The following is a 25,270-nucleotide window of genomic DNA, read 5'->3' on the forward strand; positions in this document are numbered from 1 at the left end:
TTTTTCACTTTCAGTTGTAAAATTTTGCAAAAAAAACCACATCCATATATAATTTTTTCTCTAAATTTATTGTTCTACATGTCTTTGATAAAAAAAAAATGTTTGGGTAAAAAAAAAAAATGGTTTTGGTAAAAGTTATAGCGTTTACAAACTATGGTACAAAAATGTGAATTTCCGCTTTTTGAAGCAGCTCTGACTTTCTGAGCACCTGTCATGTTTCCTGTGGTTCTACAACGGCCAGACAGTACAAACACCTCACAAATGACCCCATTTCGGAAAGTAGACACCCTAAGGTATTCGCTGATGGGTTAGTGAGTTCATAGAACTTTTTATTTTTTGTCACAAGTTAGTGGAAAATGATGATTTTTATTTTTTTTTTACAAAGTCTCATATTCCACTAACTTGTGACAAAAAATAAAAACTTCTATGAACTCACTATGCCCATCAGCGAATACCTTGGGGTGTCTTTCCAAAATGGGGTCACTTGTGGGGTAGTTATACTGTCCTGGCATTCTAGGGGCCCAAATGTGTGGTAAGTAGTTTGAAATCAAAATGTGTAAAAAATGACCGGTGAAATCCGAAAGGTGCTCTTTGGAATGTGGGTCCCTTTGCCCACCTAGGCTGCAAAAAAGTGCCACATATGTGGTATCGCCGTACTCAGGAGAAGTTGGGGAATGTGTTTTGGGGTGTCATTTTACATATACCCATGCTGGGTGAGATAAATATCTTGGTCAAATGCCAACTTTGTATAAAAAAAATGGGAAAAGTTGTCTTTTGCCAAGATATTTCTCTCACCGAGCATGGGTATATGTAAAATGACACCCCAAAACACATTCCCCAACTTCTCCTGAGTACGGAGATACCACATGTGTGACACTTTTTTGCAGCCTAGGTGGGCAAAGGGGCCCATATTCCAAAGAGCACCTTTCGGATTTCACCGGTCATTTTTTACACATTTTGATTTCAAACTTTTTACCACACATTTGGGCCCCTAGAATGCCAGGGCAGTATAACTACCCCACAAGTGACCCCATTTTGGAAAGAAGACACCCCAAGGTATTCGCTGATGGGCATAGTGAGTTCATAGAAGTTTTTATTTTTTGTCACAAGTTAGTGGAATATGAGAAAAAAAAATCAAAAAAAAAAATCTTTTTCCGCTAACTTGTGACAAAAAATATAAAATTCTAGGAACTCGCCATGCCCTTCACAGAATACCTTGGGGTGTCTTATTTCCAAAATGGGGTCACTTGTGGGGTAGTTATACTGCCCTGGCATTTTCCAGGGGCCCTAATGTGTGGTTTGTAGGTAAATGACCTGTGAAATCCGAAAGGTGCTCTTTGGAATGTGGGCCCCTTTGCCCACCTAGGCTGCAAAAAAGTGTCACACATGTGGTATCGCCGTATTCAGGAGAAGTTGGGCAATGTGTTCTGGGGTGTCTTTTTACATATACTCATGCTGGGTGAGAGAAATATCTCGGCAAAAGACAACTTTTCCCATTTTTTATACAAAGTTGGCATTTGAAGATATTTATCTCACCCAGCATGGGTATATGTAAAATGACACCCCAAAACACATTGCCCAACTTCTCCTGAGTACGGCGATACCACATGTGTGACACTTTTTTGCAGCCTAGATGCGCAAAGGGGCCCACATTCTTTTTATGAGGGCATTTTTAGACAATTGGATCCCAGACTTCTTCTCACGCTTTAGGGCCCCTAGAATGCCAGGGCAGTTTAACCACCTCAGCCCCCAGTGCTTAAACACCCTGAAAGACCAGGCCACTTTTTACACTTCTGACCTACACTACTTTCACCATTTATTGCTCGGTCATGCAACTTACCACCCAAATGAATTTTACCTCCTTTTCTTCTCACTAATAGAGCTTTCATTTGGTGGTATTTCATTGCTGCTGACATTTTTACTTTTTTTGTTATTAATCGAAATTTAACGATTTTTTTGCAAAAAAATGACATTTTTCACTTTCAGTTGTAAAATTTTGTAAAAAAAACGACATCCATATATAAATTTTGCTCTAAATTTATTGTTCTACATGTCTTTGATAAAAAAAAAATGTTTGGGTAAAAAAAAAATGGTTTGGGTAAAAGTTATAGCGTTTACAAACTATGGTACAAAAATGTGAATTTCCGCTTTTTGAAGCAGCTCTGACTTTCTGAGCACCTGTCATGTTTCCTGAGGTTCTACAATGTCCAGACAGTACAAACACCCCACAAATGACCCCATTTCGGAAAGTACACACCCTAAGGTATTCGCTGATGGGCATAGTGAGTTCATAGAACTTTTTATTTTTTGTCACAAGTTAGCGGAAAATGATGATTTTTTTTTTCTTACAAAGTCTCATATTCCACTAACTTGTGACAAAAAAATAAAAAGTTCTATGAACTCACTATGCCCATCACGAAATACCTTGGGGTCTCTTCTTTCCAAAATGGGGTCACTTGTGGGGTAGTTATACTGCCCTGGCATTCTAGGGGCCCAAATGTGTGGTAAGGAGTTTGAAATCAAATTCTGTAAAAAAATGACCTGTGAAATCCGAAAGGTGCTCTTTGGAATATGGGCCCCTTTGCCCACCTAGGCTGCAAAAAAGTGTCACACATCTGGTATCTCCGTACTCAGGAGAAGGTGGGGAATGTGTTTTGGGGTGTCATTTTACATATACCCATGCTGGGTGAGAGAAATATCTTGGCAAAAGACAACTTTTCCCATTTTTTTATACAAAGTTGGCATTTGACCAAGATATTTATCTCACCCAGCATGGGTATATGTAAAAAGACACCCCAAAACACATTCCCCACCTTCTCCTGAGTACGGAGATACCAGATGTGTGACACTTTTTTGCAGCCTAGGTGGGCAAAGGGGCCCATATTCCAAAGAGCACCTTTCGGATTTCACAGGTCATTTTTTACAGAATTTCATTTCAAACTCCTTACCACACATTTGGGCCCCTAGAATGCCAGGGCAGTATAACTACCCCACAAGTGACCCCATTTTGGAAAGAAGACACCCCAAGGTATTCGCTGATGGGCATAGTGAGTTCCTAGAATTTTTTATTTTTTGTCACAAGTTAGTGGAAAATGCTTATTTTTTTTTATTTATTTTTTCATACAAAGTCTCATATTCCACTAACTTGTGACAAAAAATAAAAACTTCCATGAACTCACTATGCCCACCAGCGAATACCTTGGGGTCTCTTCTTTCCAAAATGGGGTCACTTGTGGGGTAGTTATACTGCCCTGGCATTCTAGGGGCCCAAATGTGTGGTAAGGAGTTTGAAATCAAATTCTGTAAAAAATGACCGGTGAAATCCGAAAGGTGCTCTTTGGAATATGGGCCCCTTTGCCCACCTAGGCTGCAAAAAAGTGTCACACATCTGGTATCTCCGTATTCAGGAGAAGTTGGGGAATGTGTTTTGGGGTGTCATTTTACATATACCCATGCTGGGTGAGATAAATATCTTGGTCAAATGCCAACTTTGTATAAAAAAAATGGGAAAAGTTGTCTTTTGCCAAGATATTTCTCTCACCCAGCATGGGTATATGTAAAATGACACCCCAAAACACATTCCCCAAATTCTACTGAATACGGAGATACCAGATGTGTGACACTTTTTTGCAGCCTAGGTGGGCAAAGGGGCCAATATTCCAAAGAGCACCTTTCGGATTTCAATCGTCATTTTTTACAGAATTTGATTTCAAACTCCTTACCACACATTTGGGCCCCTAGAATGCCAGGGCAGTATAACTACCCCACAAGTGACCCCATTTTGGAAAGAAGAGACCCCAAGGTATTCGCTGATGGGCATAGTGAGTTCATGGAAGTTTTTATTTTTTGTCACAAGTTAGTGGAATATGAGACTTTGTATGAAAAAAAAAAAAAAAAAAATCATCATTTTCCGCTAACTTGTGACAAAAAATAAAAAATTCTAGGAACTCGCCATGCCCCTCACGGAATACCTTGGGGTGTCTTCTTTCCAAAATGGGGTCACTTGTGGGGTAGTTATACTGCCCTGGCATTTTCCAGGGGCCCTAATGTGTGGTAAGTAGGTAAATGACCAGTGAAATCCGAAAGGTGCTCTTTGGAATGTGGGCCCCTTTGCCCACCTAGGCTGCAAAAAAGTGTCACACATGTGGTATTGCCGTATTCAGGAGACGTTGGGGAATGTGTTTTGGGGTGTCTTTTTACATATACCCATGCTGGGTGAGAGAAATATCTTGGCAAAAGACAACTTTTCCCATTTTTTTATACAAAGTTGGCATTTGACCAAGATATTTATCTCACCCAGCATGGGTATATGTAAAATGACACCCCAAAACACATTCCCCAACTTCTCCTGAGTACGGCGATACCAGATGTGTGACACTTTTTTGTAGCCTAGATGCGCAAAGGGGCCCAAATTCCTTTTAGGAGGGCATTTTTAGACATTTGGATACCAGACTTCTTCTCACGCTTTAGGGCCCCTAGAATGCCAGGGCAGTATAAATACCCAACATGTGACCCCATTTTGGAAAGAAGACACCCCAAGGTATTCAATGAGGGGCATGGCGAGTTCATAGAATTTTTTTTTTTTTGGCACAAGTTAGCGGAAATTGATATTTTTTATTTTTTTCTCACAAAGTCTCCCGTTCCGCTAACTTGGGACAAAAAATTCAATCTTTCATGGACTCAATATGCCCCTCACGGAATACCTGGGGGTGTCTTCTTTCCGAAATGGGGTCACATGTGGGGTATTTATACTGCCCTGGCATTCTAGGGGCCCTAAAGCGTGAGAAGAAGTCTGGAATATAAATGTCTAAAAAATTTTACGCATTTGGATTCGGTGAGGGGTATGGTGAGTTCATGTGAGATTTTATTTTTTGACACAAGTTAGTGGAATATGAGACTTTGTAAGAAAAAAAAAGAAAAAATTCCGCTAACTTGGGCCAAAAAAATGTCTGAATGGAGCCTTACAGAGGGTGATCAATGACAGGGGGGGTGATCAATGACAGGGGTGGTGATCAATGACAGGGGGGTGATCAATGACAGGGGGGTGATCAGGGAGTCTATATGGGGTTATAACCACAGTCATTGATCACGCCCGTGTAAGGCTTCATTCAGACGTCCGTATGCGTTTTGCGGATCCGATCCATCTATCAGTGCATCCGTAAAAATCATGCGGACATCTGAATGGAGCTTTACAGGGGGTTGATCAATGACAGGGGTGTAATCAATGACAGGGGGGTGATCAGGGAGTCTATATGGGGTGATCACCACAGTCATTGATCACGCCCCTGTAAGGCTTCATTCAGACGTCCGGATGCGTTTTGCGGATCCGATCCATCTATCAGTGCATCCGTAAAAATCATGCGGACATCTGAATGGAGCTTTACAGGGGGGGTAATCAATGACAGGAGGGGTGATCAATGACAGGGGGGTGATTAGGGAGTCTATATGGGGTGATAACCACAGTCATTGATCATGCCCCTGTAAGGCTTCACTCAGACGTCCGGATGCGTTTTGCGGATCCGGTCCATCTATCAGTGCATCCGTAAAAATCATGCGGACATCTGAATGGAGCTTTACAGGGGGTTGATCAATGACAGGGGTGTAATCAATGACAGGGGGGTGATCAGGGAGTCTATATGGGGTGATCAGGGGCTAATAAGGGGTTAATAAGTGACGGGGGGGTGTAGTGTAGTGTAGTGGTGCTTGGTGGGACTTTACTGAGCTACCTGTGTCCTCTGGTGGTCGATCCAAACAAAGGGGACCACCAGAGGACCAGGTAGCAGGTATATTAGACGCTGTTATCAAAACAGCGTCTAATATACCTGTTAGGGGTTAAAAAAAACACATCTCCAGCCTGCCAGCGAACGATCGCCGCTGGCAGGCTGGAGATCAACTCTCTTACCTTCCGTTCCTGTGAGCGCGCGCGCCTGTGTGCGCGCGTTCACAGGAAATCCCGGCTCACGCGAGATGACGCGTATATGCGTCGCTGAGCGCAGGGCTGCCACCTCCGGAACGCGAATCTGCGTACAGCGGTCCGGAGGTGGTTAAATACCCTACATGTGACCCCATTTTGGAAAGAAGACACCCCAAGGTATTCAATGAGGGGCATGGCGAGTTCATAGAAATTTTTTTTTTTTGGCACAAGTTAGCGGAAATTGATATTTTTTTTTTTTTTCTCACAAAGTCTCCCTTTCCGCTAACTTGGGACAAAAATTTCAATCTTTCATGGACTCAATATGCCCCTCACGGAATACCTTGGGGTGTCTTCTTTCCGAAATGGGGTCACATGTGGGGTATTTATACTGCCCTGGCATTCTAGGGGCCCTAAAGCGTGAGAAGAAGTCTGGAATATAAATGTCTAAAAAATGTTACGCATTTGGATTCCGTGAGGGGTATGGTGAGTTCATGTGAGATTTTATTTTTTGACACAAGTTAGTGGAATATGAGACTTTGTAAGAAAAAAAATAATAATTTCCGCTAACTTGGGCCAAACAAATGTCTGAATGGAGCCTTACAGGGGGGTGATCAATGACAGGGGGGTGATCAATGACAGGGGGGTGATCAGGGAGTCTATATGGGGTGATCACCCCCCTGTCATTGATCACCCCCCTATAAGGCTCCTTTCAGATGTCCGTATGTGTTTTGCGGATCCGATCCATGCATCAGTGGATCTGTAAAAATCATACGGACATCTGAATGCAGCCTGACAGGGGGGTGATCAATGACAGGGGGTGATCAATGACAGGGGGGTGATCAGGGAGTCTATATGGGGTGATCACCACCGTCATTGATCACGCCCCTGTAAGGCTCCATTCAGACGTCCGTATGCGTTTTGCGGATCCGATCCATCTATCAGTGGATCTGTAAAAATCATGCGGACGTCTGAATGGAGCTTTACAGGGGGGTGATCAATGACAGGGGGGTGATCAATGACAGGGGGGTGATCAGGGAGTCTGTATGGGGTGATCAGGGGTGATCAAGGGTGATCAAGGGTGAATAAGGGGTTAATAAGTGACAGGGGGGGTGTGTAGTGTAGTGTGGTGCTTGGTGCAACATATTACTGAGCTACCTGTGTCCTCTGGTGGTCGATCCAAACAAAGGGGACCACCAGAGGACCAGGAAGCAGGTATATTAGACGCTGTTATCAAAACAGCGTCTAATATACCTGTTAGGGGTTAAAAAAATCACATCTCCAGCCTGCCAGCGAACAATCGCCGCTGGCAGGCTGGAGATCCACTCTCTTACCTTCCGTTCCTGTGAGCGCGCGCGCCTGTGTGCGCGCGTCTACAGGAAATCTCGCGTCTCGTGAGATGACGCGTAGATGCGTGACTCTGCGCAGCGCTGCCAACTCCGGAACGCGAATCTGCGGTCCGGAGGTGGTTAAACACCCATTTAGGGCAAGATCCTAAAATTGAGAAATATGAGGAGAGCGTCAAATAAGGGACGTGGCCCAGGTCGTGGTGCTGCTGGTGGAGCTCCTGTTGCAGGGAGAGGACGTGGCCGATCTGTGCCAGCTACACGCACAAGTAAAACCCCTTTTTTCAGGTGCGAGTAGGCGACAAAACCTGCAGCGTTTTTTGGTCGGGCCTAATGCGGCTCTACGAATGGTGAGACCAAAACAAGTACAGGCGATAGTAGATTGGTTTGCTGACAGTGCCTCCAGTTCCTTCACATTGTTTCCCACCCAGTCTCATGCTGAAAGATCAGAGTTGGCACCTGCAGCCGATGTCCATCAGTCTTTCACCTCACCCCCTTGCAAATCAGCCAAGCAGTCTCTTCTGCTTTTTGATAACTCTGTTAGCAGGGTTTCCCAGGGCCATACACCTATCCCTGCCCCAGAAGTGGAAGAGATTGAGTGCACCGATGCCCAACCACTTATGTTTCAAGATGAGTACATGGGAGGACCATCGCAGCACATCCCGGATGATGACGAAACACAGGTGCCAACTGCTGTGGCTTTCGAAAGTGTGCAGACCGATAAGGAGGGCAGGGGATTGAAGACTGGGTGGAAGATGATATGGAGGACGATGAGGTCCTCGACCCCACATGGAATCAAGGTCATGCGAGTGACCTATGTAGTTCGGAGGAAGAGGCGGTGGTCGCACAGAGCCACCAGCACAGCAGAAGAGGGAGCAGGGTGCAAAAGCGGAGCGGCAGTCCCCTAGACAGTACACCTGCTACTGCCCACCGCAGCAAGGGACCGAGCACACCAAAGCCAGCTCCAAGGAGTTCCCTGGCGTGGCAGTTCTTCAGACAATGTGCTGACGACAAGACACGAGTGGTTTGCACGCTGTGCAATCAGAGCCTGAAGCGAGGCATAAACGTTCTCAAAAATAAAAGTAAAAACAGGCACTCACCATCTGGTAGGATGTATAAATAGATAATTTTTTTTCTACAGGCTTTTATTGATCTACAGTATATCGACATTTTTAATACATACAAATATATTGTATAGACTATACTAATCCTATCTCATTGACTAAACTAGCTATTTATACATCCTACCAGATGGTGAGTGCCTGTTTTTACTTTTATTTTTAAATTTTTGCAATGAATTGTGGATGACTAGGTGAATCACCCAAAAAACAGAGCACCTTAACCCTAAATCGGATACGGGGGAGCCACGACATATCTGTTATACTTTTTTTATAAACGTTCTCAACCTGAGCACAACCTGCATGACCAGGCATTTAAGTGCAAAGCTCGAGCTGCAGTGGAGTAGACACCTCAAAAACCAAGAAAGGTCTCTGGCTCCTCCTGCTTCCTCTTCTGCTGCAGTCTCGGCCCTTTTCATCCACCTCTGGAGTGACAGTGCCACCTGCCACCCCGCAAACAGAGGATCTGCCAGCAACACCACCACCTGGGTCACCAAGCATGTCCCACGGAAGCGTTCAGCTCTCTATCTCCCAAACACTGAAGAGGAAGTACCCCCCTACCCACCCGCGATCCCTAGCCCTGAATGCCAGCATTTCTAAATTACTGGCCTTTGAAATGTTGTCATTCCGTCTGATGGAGACAGAGAGTTTTAAAGGCCTTATTGCTGGTCGCTGTCCCATAGTACGTCGTGCCCAGCCGCCACTACATTTCCAGGCGAGCCATCCCTTCCCTGCACAATCAAGTGGGGGACAAAATCAGGTGTGCACTGCGCAACACCATCTGTGGCAAGATGCACCTCACTACGGATACGTGGACCAGTAAGCATGGTCAGGGATGTTATATCTCCATAACAGAACACTGGGTAAATGCAGTGATGGCTGGGCCTGAGGCGGATAGCAGTTTGGCGCATGTCCTTCCACCACCCAGGATTGCAGGGCGCTTCAGTTTGCCTCCTGTTGCTTCCTCCTCCTACTCCGCTTCCTCATCCTCTACCAGCTCCTCATCTGGTCAGCGTAACACCTTCACCACCAACTTCAGCACAGCCAGGGGACAAAACCCACACCGCGCAGGAGCTGTGGACGGGCCTTGAACAATAGACCGATGAGTGGTTGATGCCCGTGAGCCTCAAGCCCGGCCTGGTAGTGTGTGATAATGGGTGAAATCTCGTAGCAGCTCTGGGACTAGCTGGTTTGACGCACATCCCTTGCCTGGCGCATGTGCTGAATTTGGTGGTGCAGAGATTCCTTAAAAATTACCCCGTTATGTCAGAGCTGCTGCATAAAGTGTGGGCCGTCTGTGCGCGCTTTCGGCGTTCTCACCCTGCTGCTGCTCGCCTGTCAGTGCTGCAGCGTAACTTCGGCCTTCCTGCTCACCATCTCATATGCGAAGTGCCCACAATGTGGAACTCCACCTTGCACATGCTGGCCAGACTGTGCGAGCAGCAGCAGGCGATAGTGGAGTTTCAGCTGCAGCACGCACGGGTGAGTCTCTCAATGGAACAGCACCACTTCACCACCAATGACTGGGCCTCCATGTGAGACCTGTGTTCCTTATTGCACTGTTTTGAGTACTCCACCAACATGGCCAGTGCCGATAATGCCATTCTCAGCGTTCCTATACCACTTCTATGCCTCCTTGAAAAAACGCTGCTGGCGATGATGGAAGAGGATGTGGCACAGGAGGAGGAGGAGGAAGAAGGATCATTTCATAGGGTTTCCGGACAGTCATTCACAAGTGACTCCGAGGGTGGGTTCCTGCACCCACAAAGGCCAGGTACACTATTGTCCAGCCAGGACACAGTTCTGGAGAATGGAGGAGGAGGAACTATGTTCACAGCAGGGTGGCACCCAGACCTGCTCACGGCCATCAATGGTGTGTGGCTGGGGGGATACAGAGGACACAGACGATACACCTCCCACAGAGGACAGCTTTTCGTTGCCTCTGGGCAGCCTGGCACACATGAGCGATTACATGCTGCAGTGTCTCCGCAACGACCGCCGAGTTGCCGACATTCTAACTTGTGCTGATTACTGGGTGGCCACGCTGCTGGATCCCGATTACAAGGACAATGTACCATCCTTAATTCCTTCACTGGAGCGTGATTGTAAGCCAGTACAAGCGCACGCTGGTAGATGCGCTGCTGGTGGTATTCCCACCTGACAGCGGGGGCACAGTGGAAGCACAAGGCGAAGGCAGAGGAGGAGGAAGAGGTCGCCAATGCAGCTGGGGCACCGCCAGCACCTCAGAAGGCAGGGTTAGCATGGCCGAAATGTGGAAAAGCTTTGTCAGCACGCCACAACAACCAGCACCACCAGCTGATATGGAACCTCTTAGCAGGAGGCAGCATTTCACCAACATGGTGGAGCAGTATGTGTGCACACGCCTACACGTACTGACTGATGGGTCTGCCCCCTTCAACTTCTGGGTCTCCAAATTGGTCACATGGCCGGAGCTTGCCGTTTACGCCTTGGAGGTGGTGGCCTGCCCTGCAGCCCGTGTATTGTCTGAACGTGTGTTTAGCACAACTAGAGGGGGTTATCACAGGTTATATTTCCCAATGTTTTGGGGTGTACCCAAATTTTAAAAAATTAAAATAAATTTAAAACCAAAAAAACTGTGTAGGCTACCTCCTCCTCCTCCTCCACCGCCACTTCCACCTACACCGCCACATCCACTGCGTCCTCAACCTCCTACTCCATATGGACCTGGTCCTCCTAGATCAAGATTATTATTTTTTATTTTTACGTATTTTATGTTATTTAAAGTCATTTCCCTATCCACTTTTGTTTGCAGAGCACTTGCCATGCTCTTAACCACATTTTGCTGCCATTTGCAGTCCTCTTGCCCTTTCAATGACATTTTTACAGCCATGTTAGTGCTCAAAAGTTCGGGTCCCCATTAACTTCAATGGGGTTCGGGTTTGGGGTAAAGTTTGGGTCCCTTTTTTGCGAAGTTCGGCTGAACCGGGCGAACCCGAACATCCAGGTGTCCGCTCAACTCTAGTTGCAATTTCTTGTCCTACCTCTTGCCTTGGATACATTTTAGATGTATGTTTTAATTCTGTATGTTTATATTTTAAATTTATATTATCTCCAGAGATTATGGGATTTTAAAAAAAATATTTCTTTAAACATAATTTTCTAATGAATTTTTCTATTCCTATATATGTGTCGAACTTAATCATTCTGTATATACAGAATATTTTAAATAAATATGGAGCATGATTATACAAGATGATAAGCAAATGTACCCCAAAAAACTCACATGTAGATAAAAAAACGTATCAGAAAAGCATGGAAACCGCACTGCCTTTTTTCTGAAATATGAGATACTATAAGGAAAATGAATAGAGAAAATGTATAAAAATATATGAAAACATTCTGATGAATAAAGGTGGAAATGGACAATACTCGTCTCTAAGATATAAAAAAAAAACAGATAAGGATTGATGGAAACTGGGAATCCAGTTGGGTTAAAGGGGACCTTTCACTTGTAAAAACTATGTGAACTAAGTATGCTGCCATGTAGAGCGGCGCCCGGGGTTCTCACTGCACTTACTATTATCCCCGGGCGCTGCTCCGTTTTCACGTTATGCCCTCCGGTATGTTCACTTTCTAAGTTATAGTAGGCGGAGACTGCCCTTGTCCAGTGGGCGTCTCCTTCTCCTAGGCTGCAGCGCTGGCCAATCGCAGCGCACAGCCTGGGAGGTTTTTTTCTCCCAGGCTGTGAGCTGTGCGCTGCGATTGGCCAGTGCTACAGTCTAGGAGAAGGAGACGCCCACAGGACATAGTTTTTACAAGTGAAAGGTCCTCTTTAACTCTGAAACGCAATTGGTATTTTTAACCTATCTATCAAAGATCCAGGACCCATAAAAGCGTCTATCAACCCACTGTGGAAAGGTATTCTTATTAATGAGAAGGTGGAGCGCTCCTTGGACAGTTCAACTATTGTCCTGAGAAATTGAAATACCTGACCATGCCACAACATCAGAACCGCCGATTGCAGATAGCGGTGTCACGTGAGACGCTGAGTGCGAGCGGGCTGCAAGTGCAGATCCGATACACCGCCCACATTGAGTAGCCAATGTAAGGCAAGGGGGACAATCACCCCGTGGGAAGCCACAGTTGGTAAACACTGTACCACCAACAGTGAGTATATTACAAGGATCTCTACTAAATATTTACCAATGAAGGGGATATAACTGAAGAAAGTATATTACTGTGATATCAAACTCTCATTGACTGAGAGATAACACTTATATCTTCATGTTCACTTATATCTTCATGCTCAATACCACATAAAGTGACACATGTCCAATTTGCAAAAAATTGGCTGGATGAGAAAGATGAAAAGGCCGGTGTCAAGAAGGGGATAAGGACCAAATGTTTTTGTCTTTTGATTATGTCCTGTTAGGGTTTGTTCTGCTTTGACAAACCCGGTTCATTCATCTACATGACTGATAATCATGCCTATCCCAAGCTCTGTACATGGCCTAAAATGTATGCCCTCCAATGAGGCTCTTTAAATATGGGGGCCATTAACGCAAGACTTCAGTAGTTTTGTGCATGCGCCGATACTGTAATTAGTGTCGCATGGATTAATGTATTACATTACAAACTCTGGTTCGGATTCGTAATGTAATACATTAATCACTGTGCCGCTACTTACAGTGATGGCGCATACATTAACCTCTTAGTGACCAGCCAGTTTTAGGCCTTACTGACCAAGCATTTTTCTTGCATTTTTCATCGTCGCCTTCCAAGAGCTATAACTTTTCTATTTTTCCATCTATGTAGCTGTATAAGGGCTTGTTTATTTATGGGACAAGTTGTAGTTTTTAATGGTGTCATTTTGGGGTACACAAAACTTTCTGATTAACTTTTATTAACTCTTATTAACTCTTTATGGGAGGGAGATGGGAAAAAAATTGCAATACTGCCACAGAGTTTTTACATAATAAATTTTATGGCACATTTTCCGGTATAAAAAACATAATATCTTTATTCTCTGGATCAGTCGATTACCACGATGCCAAATACATATAGTTAAATTTTTTTACGTTGTTCTACTTTTGTGCAATAAAATTCCTTTTTTTTTTTAAAGAAGAAAATCTTTTTTCATCGCCGCTTCCCAATAACCATAACTTTTTTATTTTCTTTCTATGGAGTTGTGTTAGGGCTTGATTTTTGCAGGACAATTTGTAGTTTTTATTAGTTTCTTTTTGAGGTAAATAAAGTTTTTTTATCGCATGTTAATATGTCTTTTTGGAGGCGACTAAGAATAAATGAGCAAATTTAATATCTTTATCAGCGAAATTGCAGAAGGCCTCAATGGTAAGGTGTGTCTTTTTGCTGATGACACAAAGATTTGTAACAGGGTTGATGTTCCTGGAGGGATACACCAAATAGAAAAGGATTTAGGAAAACTAGAGGAATGGTCTAAAATCTGGCAACAAAAATTTAATGTTGATAAGTGCAAGATAATGCACCTGGGGCGTAAAAACCCAAGAGCAGAATATAAAATCAGTGATACAGTCCTAACCTCAGTATCTGAGGAAAGGGATTTAGGGGTCATTATTTCAGAAGACTTAAAGGTAGGCAGACAATGTCATAGAGCAGCAGGAGATGCTAGCAGAATGCTTGGGTGTATAGGGAGAGGCATTACCAGTAGAAATAGGGAGGTGCTCATGCCGCTCTACAGAGCACTAGTGAGACCTCATTTAGAGTATTGTGCTCAGTACTGGAGACCATATCTCCAGAAGGATATTGATACTTTGGAGAGAGTTCAGAGAAGATGTAACGGTCACGTCCACACACACACAGGGGGAAGGGTAGTGACCACTGCGCTCCACCCTCACCCCTGGCCCTGCCTACTTGCCTCACGAGTCCTGATGACAGGGGACAACTGGACGGCAATCCCTAACTTAGGATATGTGCAGGGAAGACAGACAAGACAAAATACGGAACATGAACGGACCGGGTCAGAACCAAGAGAGCTACGCAGTACAACGGATTAAGCAAAGAATGGTCAGGAGAAGCCGGGGTCAAATACCAGGAGAGTAGCGAAGTACAAGAGGAGTCCTAAGAGAGTAGTCAGGTGGGAGCCAAGGTCACAATACCAGGATGTATGCGCAGTACAGGAGGAGCAGGCAGAGGATCGTCAGGGAACAGGATCAGGTAAATATTCAGTAGTCCAACAAATAGCCAGGAACCTAGAAATTAACAGACAACCTGTAGCCAGCAGGCTGCCTGTATTTATAGTGGGGAGTGAGGGTCATGTGACGTGGCCAGCATCACATGACCGACAGACCAACCAGTCGAGCACCGAGTGATCAGCTCGGCGCTCAAGGCAGACTAGGAGCAGGGAGCCGCCCAGCTAGTAAAGCCGCCCTGGGAATGAGGTCAAACACAGAACCTCATTCCAAAAGCTAAGCAACAGTTCTGCGGGATATGGGGGACCGAGTGCACCTTCGGAACCCCGTGACAGAAGAGCTACTAAACTAGTACATGGATTGCAGGATAAAACTTACCAGGAAAGATTAAAGGACCTTAACATGTATAGCTTGGAAGAAAGACGAGACAGAGGGGATATGAGAGAAACTTTTAAATACATAAAGGGAATCAACAAGGTAAAAGAGGAGAGAATATTTAAAAGAAGAAAAACTGCTACAAGAGGGCATCGTTTTAAATTAGAGGGGCAAAGGTTTAAAAGTAATATCAGGAAGTATTACTTTACTGAGAGAGTAGTGGATGCATGGAATAGCCTTCCTGCAGAAGTGGTAGCTGCAAATACAGTGGAGGAGTTTAAGCATGCATGGGATAGGCATAAGGCCATCCTTTATATAAGATAGGGCCAGGGGCTATTCGAAGTATTCAGTGTATTGGGCAGAATAGATGGGCTAAATGGTTCTCATCTGCCGACATATTCTATGTTTCTATGTTTCCTCAACCCCCTACTCCATATGGACCTCGTCCTCCTAGATCAAGATTATTATTTTTTTATTTTTACGTATTTTATGTTATTTTAAGTCATTTCCCTATCCACATTTGTTTGCAGAGCACTTGCCTTGCTCTTAACCACATGTTGCTGCCTTTTGCAGCCCTCTAGCCTTTTCCATGACTTTTTTAGAGCCAGTTTAGTTCTCCAAAGTTCGGGTCCCTATTGACTTTAATGGGGTTCAGGGTCAAGTTCGAGTCAAGTTCGGGTCCTGAACTTGAACTTTTTTATGAAGTTCGACTGAACCCGTCGAACCCGAACATCCAGGTGTCCGCTCAACTCTACCTATAGATGAAAACCAAGGCATTTTCAAATTTGGAGTTTATACACCTCCAAGCATACATATAGAGACTATATACTAACGTGGTCTTATAAGGCAGGAAATTTTCAACCCCCTATGTGGTTGTGCATCTATACACGGGGGAGAAAATCCTGCACAAGTGGTCCATTAGTAATGGCGATCCCCAGCAAAAAATGCTTACAATGGAGGATGCCCGCAGCAGAGAGCAGGTGCCACTTTTTTAAGAGACATCCTACACCAGATAGCAAAATGTGTGGATGTAATTGACATATAAATAAATAAACATGCTGTGAGTCAGACCTTATGCTTCCGTAATTCACCCACTGGCCCCTGTTACTGCCCATACGGCTCAGGTAGGTTAGCGTTAGGTCCCGTGCCACCTGAGATACCTTGACGTGGTGCGCAGGCTCTGGTTTGTCCTTAATACAAGGATATATTGGCTAAAATCTCAATTTAACATCAGAGTGAGGGTTTAGTCAGATTTTGGTGATTGCATCCATCACAGTAGTGCTTCTATCCTTCCAAATGTTTATTTATATATATAAGACAATTACATCCAGACATTTTGCTATCTGGTGTAGGATGTCTCTTAAAAAAGTGGCACCTGTGGTCCGCTGCGGGCATCCTCCACTGTAAGCATTTTTTGCTGGGGATCGCCATTAGCAACGGACCACTTGTGCAGGGTTTTCCCCCCCGGGTATAGATGCACACCTGCATGGGGGGGAGACCCGGGTCCCATTTTGGCAGAGGGGGTAGTTGTTTCTGCTCTATATTCTGATTTGGAGGCCGAGGTCCAGGCTGCCCAGACTGAGGCACCTGCCCGTTGTCCTTCTGGGAAGTTGTTTGTGCCTCCTGAGCTACGTCACAAACTCTTCAAGGAGCATCATGATACTGTTCTTGCTGGTCACCCCGGGAGTAGAGCCACTGTAGATCTCATTGCTCGGAGATTTTGGTGGCCGGCTCTTCGTAAGTCGGTGGAGGGTTTTGTGGCTGCTTGTGAGACGTGCGCTCGTGCTAAGGTCCCTCGTTCAAGGCCTTCAGTTTCCCTTCTCCCGTTACCGATACCTTCCCGTCCTTGGACACACCTGTCCATGGACTTTATCACGGATCTTCCTCGTTCCTCAGGGAAGTCGGTGATCCTGGTGGTGGTGGACCATTTTAGCAAGATGGCTTATTTCGTACCTTTCCCTGGTTTACCCAATGCTAAAACGTTGGCGCAAGCTTTTGTCGACCATATTGTTAAATTGCATGGCATTCCCTCTGATATTGTTTCCGATAGAGGCACGCAGTTTGTGTCCAGGTTCTGGAAGGCTTTCTGTTCTCGCCTGGGGGTTCGGCTGTCCTTCTCTTCTGCTTTTCACCCGCAGTCGAATGGTCAGACTGAGCGCCTCAATCAGAATCTGGAGACATATTTGCGCTGTTTTGTGGCAGAGAACCAGGAGGATTGGTGTTCATTTCTCCCTCTTGCTGAGTTTGCTCTGAACAACCGTCGTCAGGAATCTTCTGATAAGTCACCATTCTTTGGTGCATATGGGTTCCATCCGCAGTTTGGGACATTCTCGGGAGGGGCTCTTTCTGGTTTGCCTGAGGAGGAGAGATTTTCCTCGTCTTTGTCTACCATTTGGCAAAAGATTCAGAGTAATCTTAGAAAGATGAGTGAGAAATATAAGCGGACGTGTGCCTGGTCCGGACCTGAATGTGGGTGATCTGGTGTGGTTGTCTACAAGAAATATTAAACTGAAGGTTCCCTCCTGGAAATTGGGTCCCAAGTTTATTGGGCCTTATAAAATCTTGTCAGTCATCAATCCTGTTGCCTTCCGTCTTGATCTTCCATGGGTTTGGAAGATACATAATGTATTTCACAGATCTCTCTTAAAACCATATGTCCAGCCCACGGTACCCTCCTCTTTGCCTCCTCCTCCGATTTTGGTTGATGGCAATCTGGAGTTTGAGGTTTCCAGAATTGTGGACTCTCGCATTGTCCGCGGTTCTCTTCAGTACCTCGTTCATTGGAAGGGTTATGGTCCTGAGGAGAGGATGTGGGTTCCGGTGTCGGACATTAAAGCCACTCGCCTCATCAGGGCATTTCATAGGGCTCATCCTGAGAAGGTGGGTCCCGGGTGTCCGGAGTCCACCCGTAGAGGGGGGGGGGGGTACTGTCACTACCAGAGCTTTGAGATGTTCTCACAGCTCTGTTTCTCCACCCCTGTGATGATGTCACTACTAGAGCTTGGAGGAGTTCTCACTGCTCTGTTTCTCCGCCCCTGTGATGAGGTCTTTACTTTCTGTTTCCTTCCTCCCAGCTGTTCCTCCTGCATTTGATTTCCCTGCCTTTAAATCACCCCTCCTCCTATTGTAGGGTGTGGATTATATTTCTCATTTGAGTTGTAGCTCTTGCTTGAGTATCTTCACTTGTAAGCCATCATTTCACTGGACCTGTGTTCTGCTGCAGCAAGTACTCCGGATATTGCCAGCTGTCTTTGGATCCGTCTTCTCTGCTGCTGCAGCTCCTTCAGCTAAGTGTGCAGACATTGTAGTGTACCTGTTTATTTTCTGACTGGATCTGAGGCGACCACGGTTCCCTCCATATACTGAGCAGGGAACCGGTGGCCATGCCCCTTCCACTATTGTAGGGGTTACAGTGGTCATCAGTCTTAGGTACGCGGCATGCCTCGTTCCACCATTTGGATCCAGGCATGGGCTTTAGCAGCATAGGGAGAGCTTTGAGGGTCTGACAGGGGTCACCCTTTATCCTCCCTAGTTTGGGTCCGGTCAGTAGCTCTATTTACTGTGTATGCTCTTGTTGCTCACATACAGCCGTGACAGTTACAAAGCAAGGGTTAACAGCCAAATAAAACTCAATATTTATGGACCTGATTCTGTAGTTTACAGAAACACCCCATATGTGGTCATACATACACGGCAGGGCACAGAAGGAAAGGAATGCCAAAAGTTTTTTGGAAGGCAGATTTTGCTGGACTGGTTTTTTTACACCATGTCCCATTTGAAGCCCCCCTGATGCACCCCTAGAGTATAAACTCCATAAAAGTGACTCCAGCTAGTTGGTACTAGTTTAGGGTACATATGATTTTTGGTTGCTCTATATTACACTTTTTGTGAGGCAAGGTAGCAAGAAATAGCTGTTTTGGCACCATTTTTATTTTTTGTTATTTACAACATTCATCTGACAGGTTAGATCATGTGGTATTTTTATAGACCAGGTTGTCACGGACGCGGCGATACCTAATATGTATACTTTTTTTTATTTATGTAAGTTTTACACAATGATTTCATTTTTGAAACAAAAGAAATCATGTTTTAGTGTCTCCATAGTCTGAGAGCCATATTTTTTTTTCAGTTTTTTGGGCGATTATCTTGGGTAGGGTATGATTTTTGCGGGATGAGATGACGGTTTGATTGGCACTATTTTGGGGTGCGTGTGACTTTTTGATCGCTTGCTATTACACTTTTTGTGATGTAAGGTGACAAAAAATGGTTTATTTAGCACAGGTTTTTTTTTGTTTTTTTACGGTGTTCATCTGAGGGGTTAGGTCATGTGATATTTTTATAGAGCCAGATGATACGGATGCGGAGATACCTAATATGTATTCTTTTTTTGGTATTTATGTAAGTTTTACACAATAACAGCTTTTTTAAAACAAAAAAAATGATGTTTTAGTGTCTCCATATTCTGAGCCATAGTTTTTTTATTTTTTGGGCGATTGTCTCAGGTAGGGGCTCATTTTTTGAGGGATGAGGTGATGGTTAGATTGGTACTATTTTGGTGGGCAAACACCTTTTTGATCGCTTGCTGTTGTACTTTTTGTGATGAAGGTGACAAAAAATTGTTTATTTAGCACAGTTTTTATTTTTTATTTTTTACGGTGTTCTTCTGAGGGGTTAGGTCATGTGATATGTTTATAGAGACGCGGCGATACCTAATATGTTTTTTTCCCTATTTTTTACCAATTTTTTTTTAACTTTATTTGGGGAAAATGAAGTTTTTGTTTATTTTTACTTGAAACTTTTAATTTTTTGGGGGGAAAACTTTATTTTTTCAACTTTATTTTTCACTTTATGTTTTTACCACTTTGGGACTTCAACTTTTGGGGGTCTAATCCTTTACAGTGCATTCCAATACTTCTGTATTGGAATGCATTGGCTGTATGAGTAATACTGTGTGTATTACTCATACAGCTTCCGGCCTGTGAGATCCAGGGGGCTGGATCTCACAGGCTCTTCACCGGAAGGCAGCGCGATGCCTTCCTTAGACATCGCGCTGCCTTCCATGCCATCTGGTCTCCCCTACAGCCCCGCGGGGACCCGATGGCACCTCTGACCGCCACCACAGCCGCATGTAAAAGCCGCAAACCGCAGGTCTGAATTGACCTGCATTTTGCGGCGATCGCCGACATGGGGGGGTCACAGGACCCCCCTCGGCATTGAGCCAAGGTGCCTGCTCAATGATTTGAGCAGGCAACTTGTCCCGATCACCGCCGGGCGGCGGTGATTGGAAATACACATGACGTACCAGTACATCATGTGTCCTTAAGTACCAGGACAACATGCCGTACTGGTATGTCATGTGTCCTGAAGAGGTTAAGGACCCCCGCCGTACATGTACGGAGCTGGTGGACAACACTTAAGGTCCCGCGCTGTACATGCTCTTGCACCCACCTGATCAGCGGCACGGACCCGGCAGTCACTGATAGCCGGGCCCCTGCTGCATACACCAGCATTGGTGAAGAGACGGATCGAGGCGTATTAACTCCTGTATGCCATGGTCAAAGCTGATCGTGGCATGTAGAGGGTTTGTGGAGGGAACGGGTGACCTCCGCATCTCCATTGGGTCCCCACTCTGCAGTGATGGGGACCTAAAGGCAGAGAAGGCAGCCTGATGCCTTCCATAGGCATGGGGGCTTGTCTTCTAGGGAAGCTTGCAATATCCAGACCTTCGGCTGTCAGAATGTATTGTAATACATTGCAGAGGAGATCAGATCCCAAGAAGTTGAAGTCCCAGAGTGGAACAAGAATAAAAAGTAAAAAGTGTTTTTCACAATAAAAAAAAATAAAGTTTTAAGTGAAAAATAATAAAATAAATTCTTAAAATAAAACACATAAAGTTGTACAAAAAAAAAAAAAAGAAAACCAGACATATTGGGTATGGTCGCATCCGTAACGACCGTCTCTATGAAAATATCACATGATCCACCCCCTCACCTGAACGCCGTAGAAAAAATTTATTAAAAACTGCTAAAACAATCATTTTTTTTGTTATCTTACATCGCAAAAAGTGCAACACCAAGCAATCAAAAAGGTGCATACCCCCCAAAATGATACCAATAAAACTGACACCTCATCCACAAAAAAATTAGCCCCTATATAAGACATTTCCCTAAAATATAAAAAAAAACTATGGCTTTCAGAATATGGAGACACTAAAAAATCATTTTTTTTCAAAAATGCTTTATTATGTAACACTGAAACAAACAACCAAAAAAGTAGTCAGATTTAGTATTGTAGCATCCGTAACAACCTGCTCTATAAAAATAACACATGATCTAACCTGTCAGGGGAACTCTGTAAAAATCAAAAAATAAAAAGGGTGCCAAAACAGCTATTTTTTGTTACCTTACCTCACAAAAAATGTAATATAGAGCAACCAAAATCATATGTACCCTAAAATAGTACCAACAAAACTTCCACGTTATTCTATAGTTTCCAAAAGGGTGGTCGCTTTTTTGGATTTTCTACTCGAGGGGTGCATCAGGGGGTCTTCAAATGTGACATGGCAAAATTATCCCAGTGAAATCTGCCCTCCAAAAACCATATGGCGTTCCTTTCCTTCTGCGCCCTGCCGGGTACCCGTACAGCAGTTTACAACCGCATATAGGGTGTTTCTGTAAACTACAGAATCAGGGAAATAAATATTGAGTTTTGTTTGGCTGTTAACCCTTGCTTTGTTCTGAGATGTCACCTACCGTATTTTTCGCCCCATAAGACGCACTCCCCCCCCAAAATGGGGGAAAAATGCCCCTGCGTCTTATGGGGTGAATGCTGACATTTTTACATTGCAGACTGCGATGTATGAGCGAGCGGGGAGGGACTGGGAGGAGGAGCTGGGGGCCGGCATTTGCGGCGGGGCGGTGCAGTCACTCCGGCCCCGCCGCTTTTGTGCTGCACTATAAAAATATAAAATGTCTCATTCAATTAAAAGTGATTAAACATGCCCCCCCACTTTTAATATTGTCGTACATCCTAACAGCTTCTGTACAACGCAGGCAGGCAGGCCGGGCGGGCGGCAGCGTAACTCCCTGATGTCATGTGCCTTCGCCGCCTACTTTATGAATGAAGCAGGCGGCGCAAGCACGTGACGTCAGTGAGTGACGCGCCGGCCGCCTGGCCTGCCTGCCTGCGTTGTACAGAAGCTGTTAGGATGTACGGTAATATTAGGAGTGAGGGGGCATGTTTAATCACTTTTAATTGAATGAGACATTTTATATTTGTATACTGTAGTTCAGTATTTTTTACACAAAGCCATACACTATGGACACTATATGTGGCCCAGATTATTAAAGACACAGTCTGCAGATGATGTACAGTATATGTTACTAATCTGTCCCTTCCTCAGCACGGATGTCCCTGAGACTGATCAATTTAGCGCAGGTAAATATATTGCTGCTCTAAAACACACACACACAGTAGTCCTTAAAAGGACTTTTGGGTCTTGGAAAAGCTTTCTCAGAATAAAAACTGTGAAATTTGCTCCCTACTCTGTCTTTCCCTTCCTACGCTCTGCTCTCCCTGTCTACATTTGAGCCGAACATGCATCATCGGGTTGGCTACTGGCATTACAGTGAGGGCAGTACTTACCTGCACCTTTATTGGCTGCTTAAAACTCGCAAAAACGTAAGGGGAGGAGACTCGAGCATTGCGCTCGAGCACATGCGGTACTCGGTCGAGTACGCCATGTGCCGAGCATAGCGATGTTCGAGCCGAACAGATATTCGGCCGAGCATGCTGGCTCATTACTATTTGTTTAGTTTCCTAGGCCAGGCCTACAGTTTTTGAATACATCAAGATATGGGAGATGGATTTACAATTGTCATTCTCAAGCTGCTTCACTTTGACCTCCAGAGTTTCCACATATGTCAAATCGCAAGAGAATTGCGGTACTATAAAGGTACTCACCCTGATATTATACTCCAGAGACATTGCACAAAATGTTTCAGGAAGTTTGCCAGATGTGTTGGAGATGTGATAAATCTGTGGGTTTCTATATTTATATATGGTGGAAATGTCCTGTTATTCACCCTTTTTTGGATTGAGGTATGTGGGGTCCTCTTCTGGGTCTGTGATGCTACAGTTCACACCTCACCACAGTTATGCCTATTGAGTTTGATGGGCCAAATAAACTGCCCTGCCTCATCTAGAGCTTTAGTCACAAAGCTCTTGGCAGCAGCTACTAGCTACTATTCGCCTTGTACTGGAGGGGGGTGACAGCACCCTCAATATCTCAATGTCTCGAAAAGTGATAATATTTATAGGATGGAACAAGTTGTTGGATGGGATACCAAATTTACAAGGATTTAGAGCCCTAGGCGTGTATTTATACATTTCTCTACTTGATATGGTTTAGAGTACCTGGTTCTCGAGAGATGACCCACTGATCGTTGGTACTACTAATGTAAAAGATAAATGTTTCCTAATTGCCTTCTCTGCATTCCAGGATTAGTCGTCGCCCCCCCCCCCCCTTCCTTTCCTTACCATCCTCTTCTCTTCCCTTTTTTCCTTCTCTTATTCCTTGCCTACATTGGTGAATCTACATTGTTTGATTATATTCTCTTCTTGCTAATTATACTATATTTAAATGGCACTTGATTAACTTATCTTCTATTTTGAACTGTCTTGATGTACATTTGTTCCTTTATTAAAATATGTTTATAAAATAAAAGATTTCAGTTTGTTTTTCAATGGAATTATACAGATTATATGTCACAGTAAAGGTGGAAATAAATCTGAAATAATTTGTCTTGGTCTTATATTTTTATATTTTTACAAGACAAAAACCTGCCCTTTTTGACACGGGTATGTAGACCTTCTATATCCATTGTACAAGCCCCCAGCATACACAGAAAACAGTTATTAACGGTTGAAAGAAACCATAGTAAAACATATATAATAGCCAATAAATTGGTAGGTGATAGCTTGATAATAGCAATATATTAGGCAAGTTTTTTTGAAAGTGGAAAAAAGCAGTCAAAAGCTAGAAGCTAGATTCGTCCTTAGAACTGCATACATATCTACACAGTTTTGCCATAAAATGTAAACCATAGTTTTATTGTAACCTTCTATGTGATACTAAATACACCATTCATTGAAGTCTTTATATAGCATAGCTATAAAATTGTGTAAAATATTTCATCTTTCCTGTCCATTTTGAATGACTCATTGATTCATAATTTTCTGGATAGCCCTCTTGATCTCTTTGTTCCTCAGGCTGTAGATGATGGGGTTCATCACTGGTGTCACTACTATGTACAATAGAGATCTGTATTTGTTTATATTAGATGTGCTTTCATTAGATGGAGCCATGTAAACTGTGATTAGGGTTCCATAATATGCACACACTGTGGTCAGGTGAGAGCTACAAGTGGAGAACGCTTTTCTCCTACTATAAGTCGAAGACATTTTGATTATGGTGATGAAAATTGAAAAGTAGGTCATAATAATAAAAGCAAATGGGGAAAAGATCATGCAAATGGAGATAACAAAGTCTTGAAGCATCAAAATGGAAATGTCTGATGTGGCCAATTCTACTACGGGACCAAAGTCACAGAAGAAGTGGTCAACGTCATTCAAGCCACAGAAGTCAAATTGGATAATAACAATAATCTCACTGGATATCAACACACTGACTAAAAACCATGATCCAATAACGAGCTGGAGACAAAGATCTGGATTCATTATTGAAGAGTAACGTAATGGGTGGCAAATGGCCAAATATCGGTCAAATGACATGACAGCAATGAGGAAACATTGAACAAATCCAAATATACCAAAGGAATACAACTGCATAATACAGGCCCAAAAGGGCAAAATATCTCCCTCAAATAATATTATGTCCAACATCATGGGGACAACACTGGTGGTTAGTAGGATATCAGCTGTTGACAAGTGTTTCAGAAAGAAGAACATTGGGGTTTTGAGGTGGTCAAAAGTCATCACTAAAAGGATGATTAGAAGGTTTCCAACTAAGATAAATGTGTATGTCAGAAAAAACACTATGAATAGAAGAGTCTTGTAATTGTATAGACCTCGGAATCCAAGAAGATGTATCTGAGTGACCTGTGTCTGATTCTCCTCACACATAATTTATATAGCAATGAATATCAGGGTTTTATCTTCTCTAAACACAGAGAATCAAAGCAGATACATGTCTGAAAAGATTTATAATGTATTACATTAACAATATTAATAATAGGTACTATAATCTACTTACAGTTCCCCCCAGAGGAGGCTTACAAGTGGTCTGCATATTTTCATAAGCGGTGAAATTTTGTAGATGTGTTCGTGTTTTATAATGTCAGGGGAAAA

General features: G+C 43.9%; 1 protein-coding gene across 1 annotated transcript; it reads right to left on the reverse strand.

Moving 5' to 3' along the window:
* Positions 1-24,121: 24,121 nt before the first annotated feature.
* Positions 24,122-25,045, reverse strand: LOC120989642 (olfactory receptor 11L1-like). The gene has a single exon (XM_040417875.1). It carries the CDS (start codon positions 25,043-25,045, stop codon positions 24,122-24,124), a length of 924 nt encoding a protein of 307 aa, XP_040273809.1.
* Between the last annotated feature and the right edge of the window lie 225 nt (positions 25,046-25,270).

The sequence above is a fragment of the Bufo bufo genome, chromosome 1, assembly GCF_905171765.1.
Source record: "Bufo bufo chromosome 1, aBufBuf1.1, whole genome shotgun sequence".
In the NCBI taxonomy this organism is placed as follows: domain Eukaryota; kingdom Metazoa; phylum Chordata; class Amphibia; order Anura; family Bufonidae; genus Bufo; species Bufo bufo.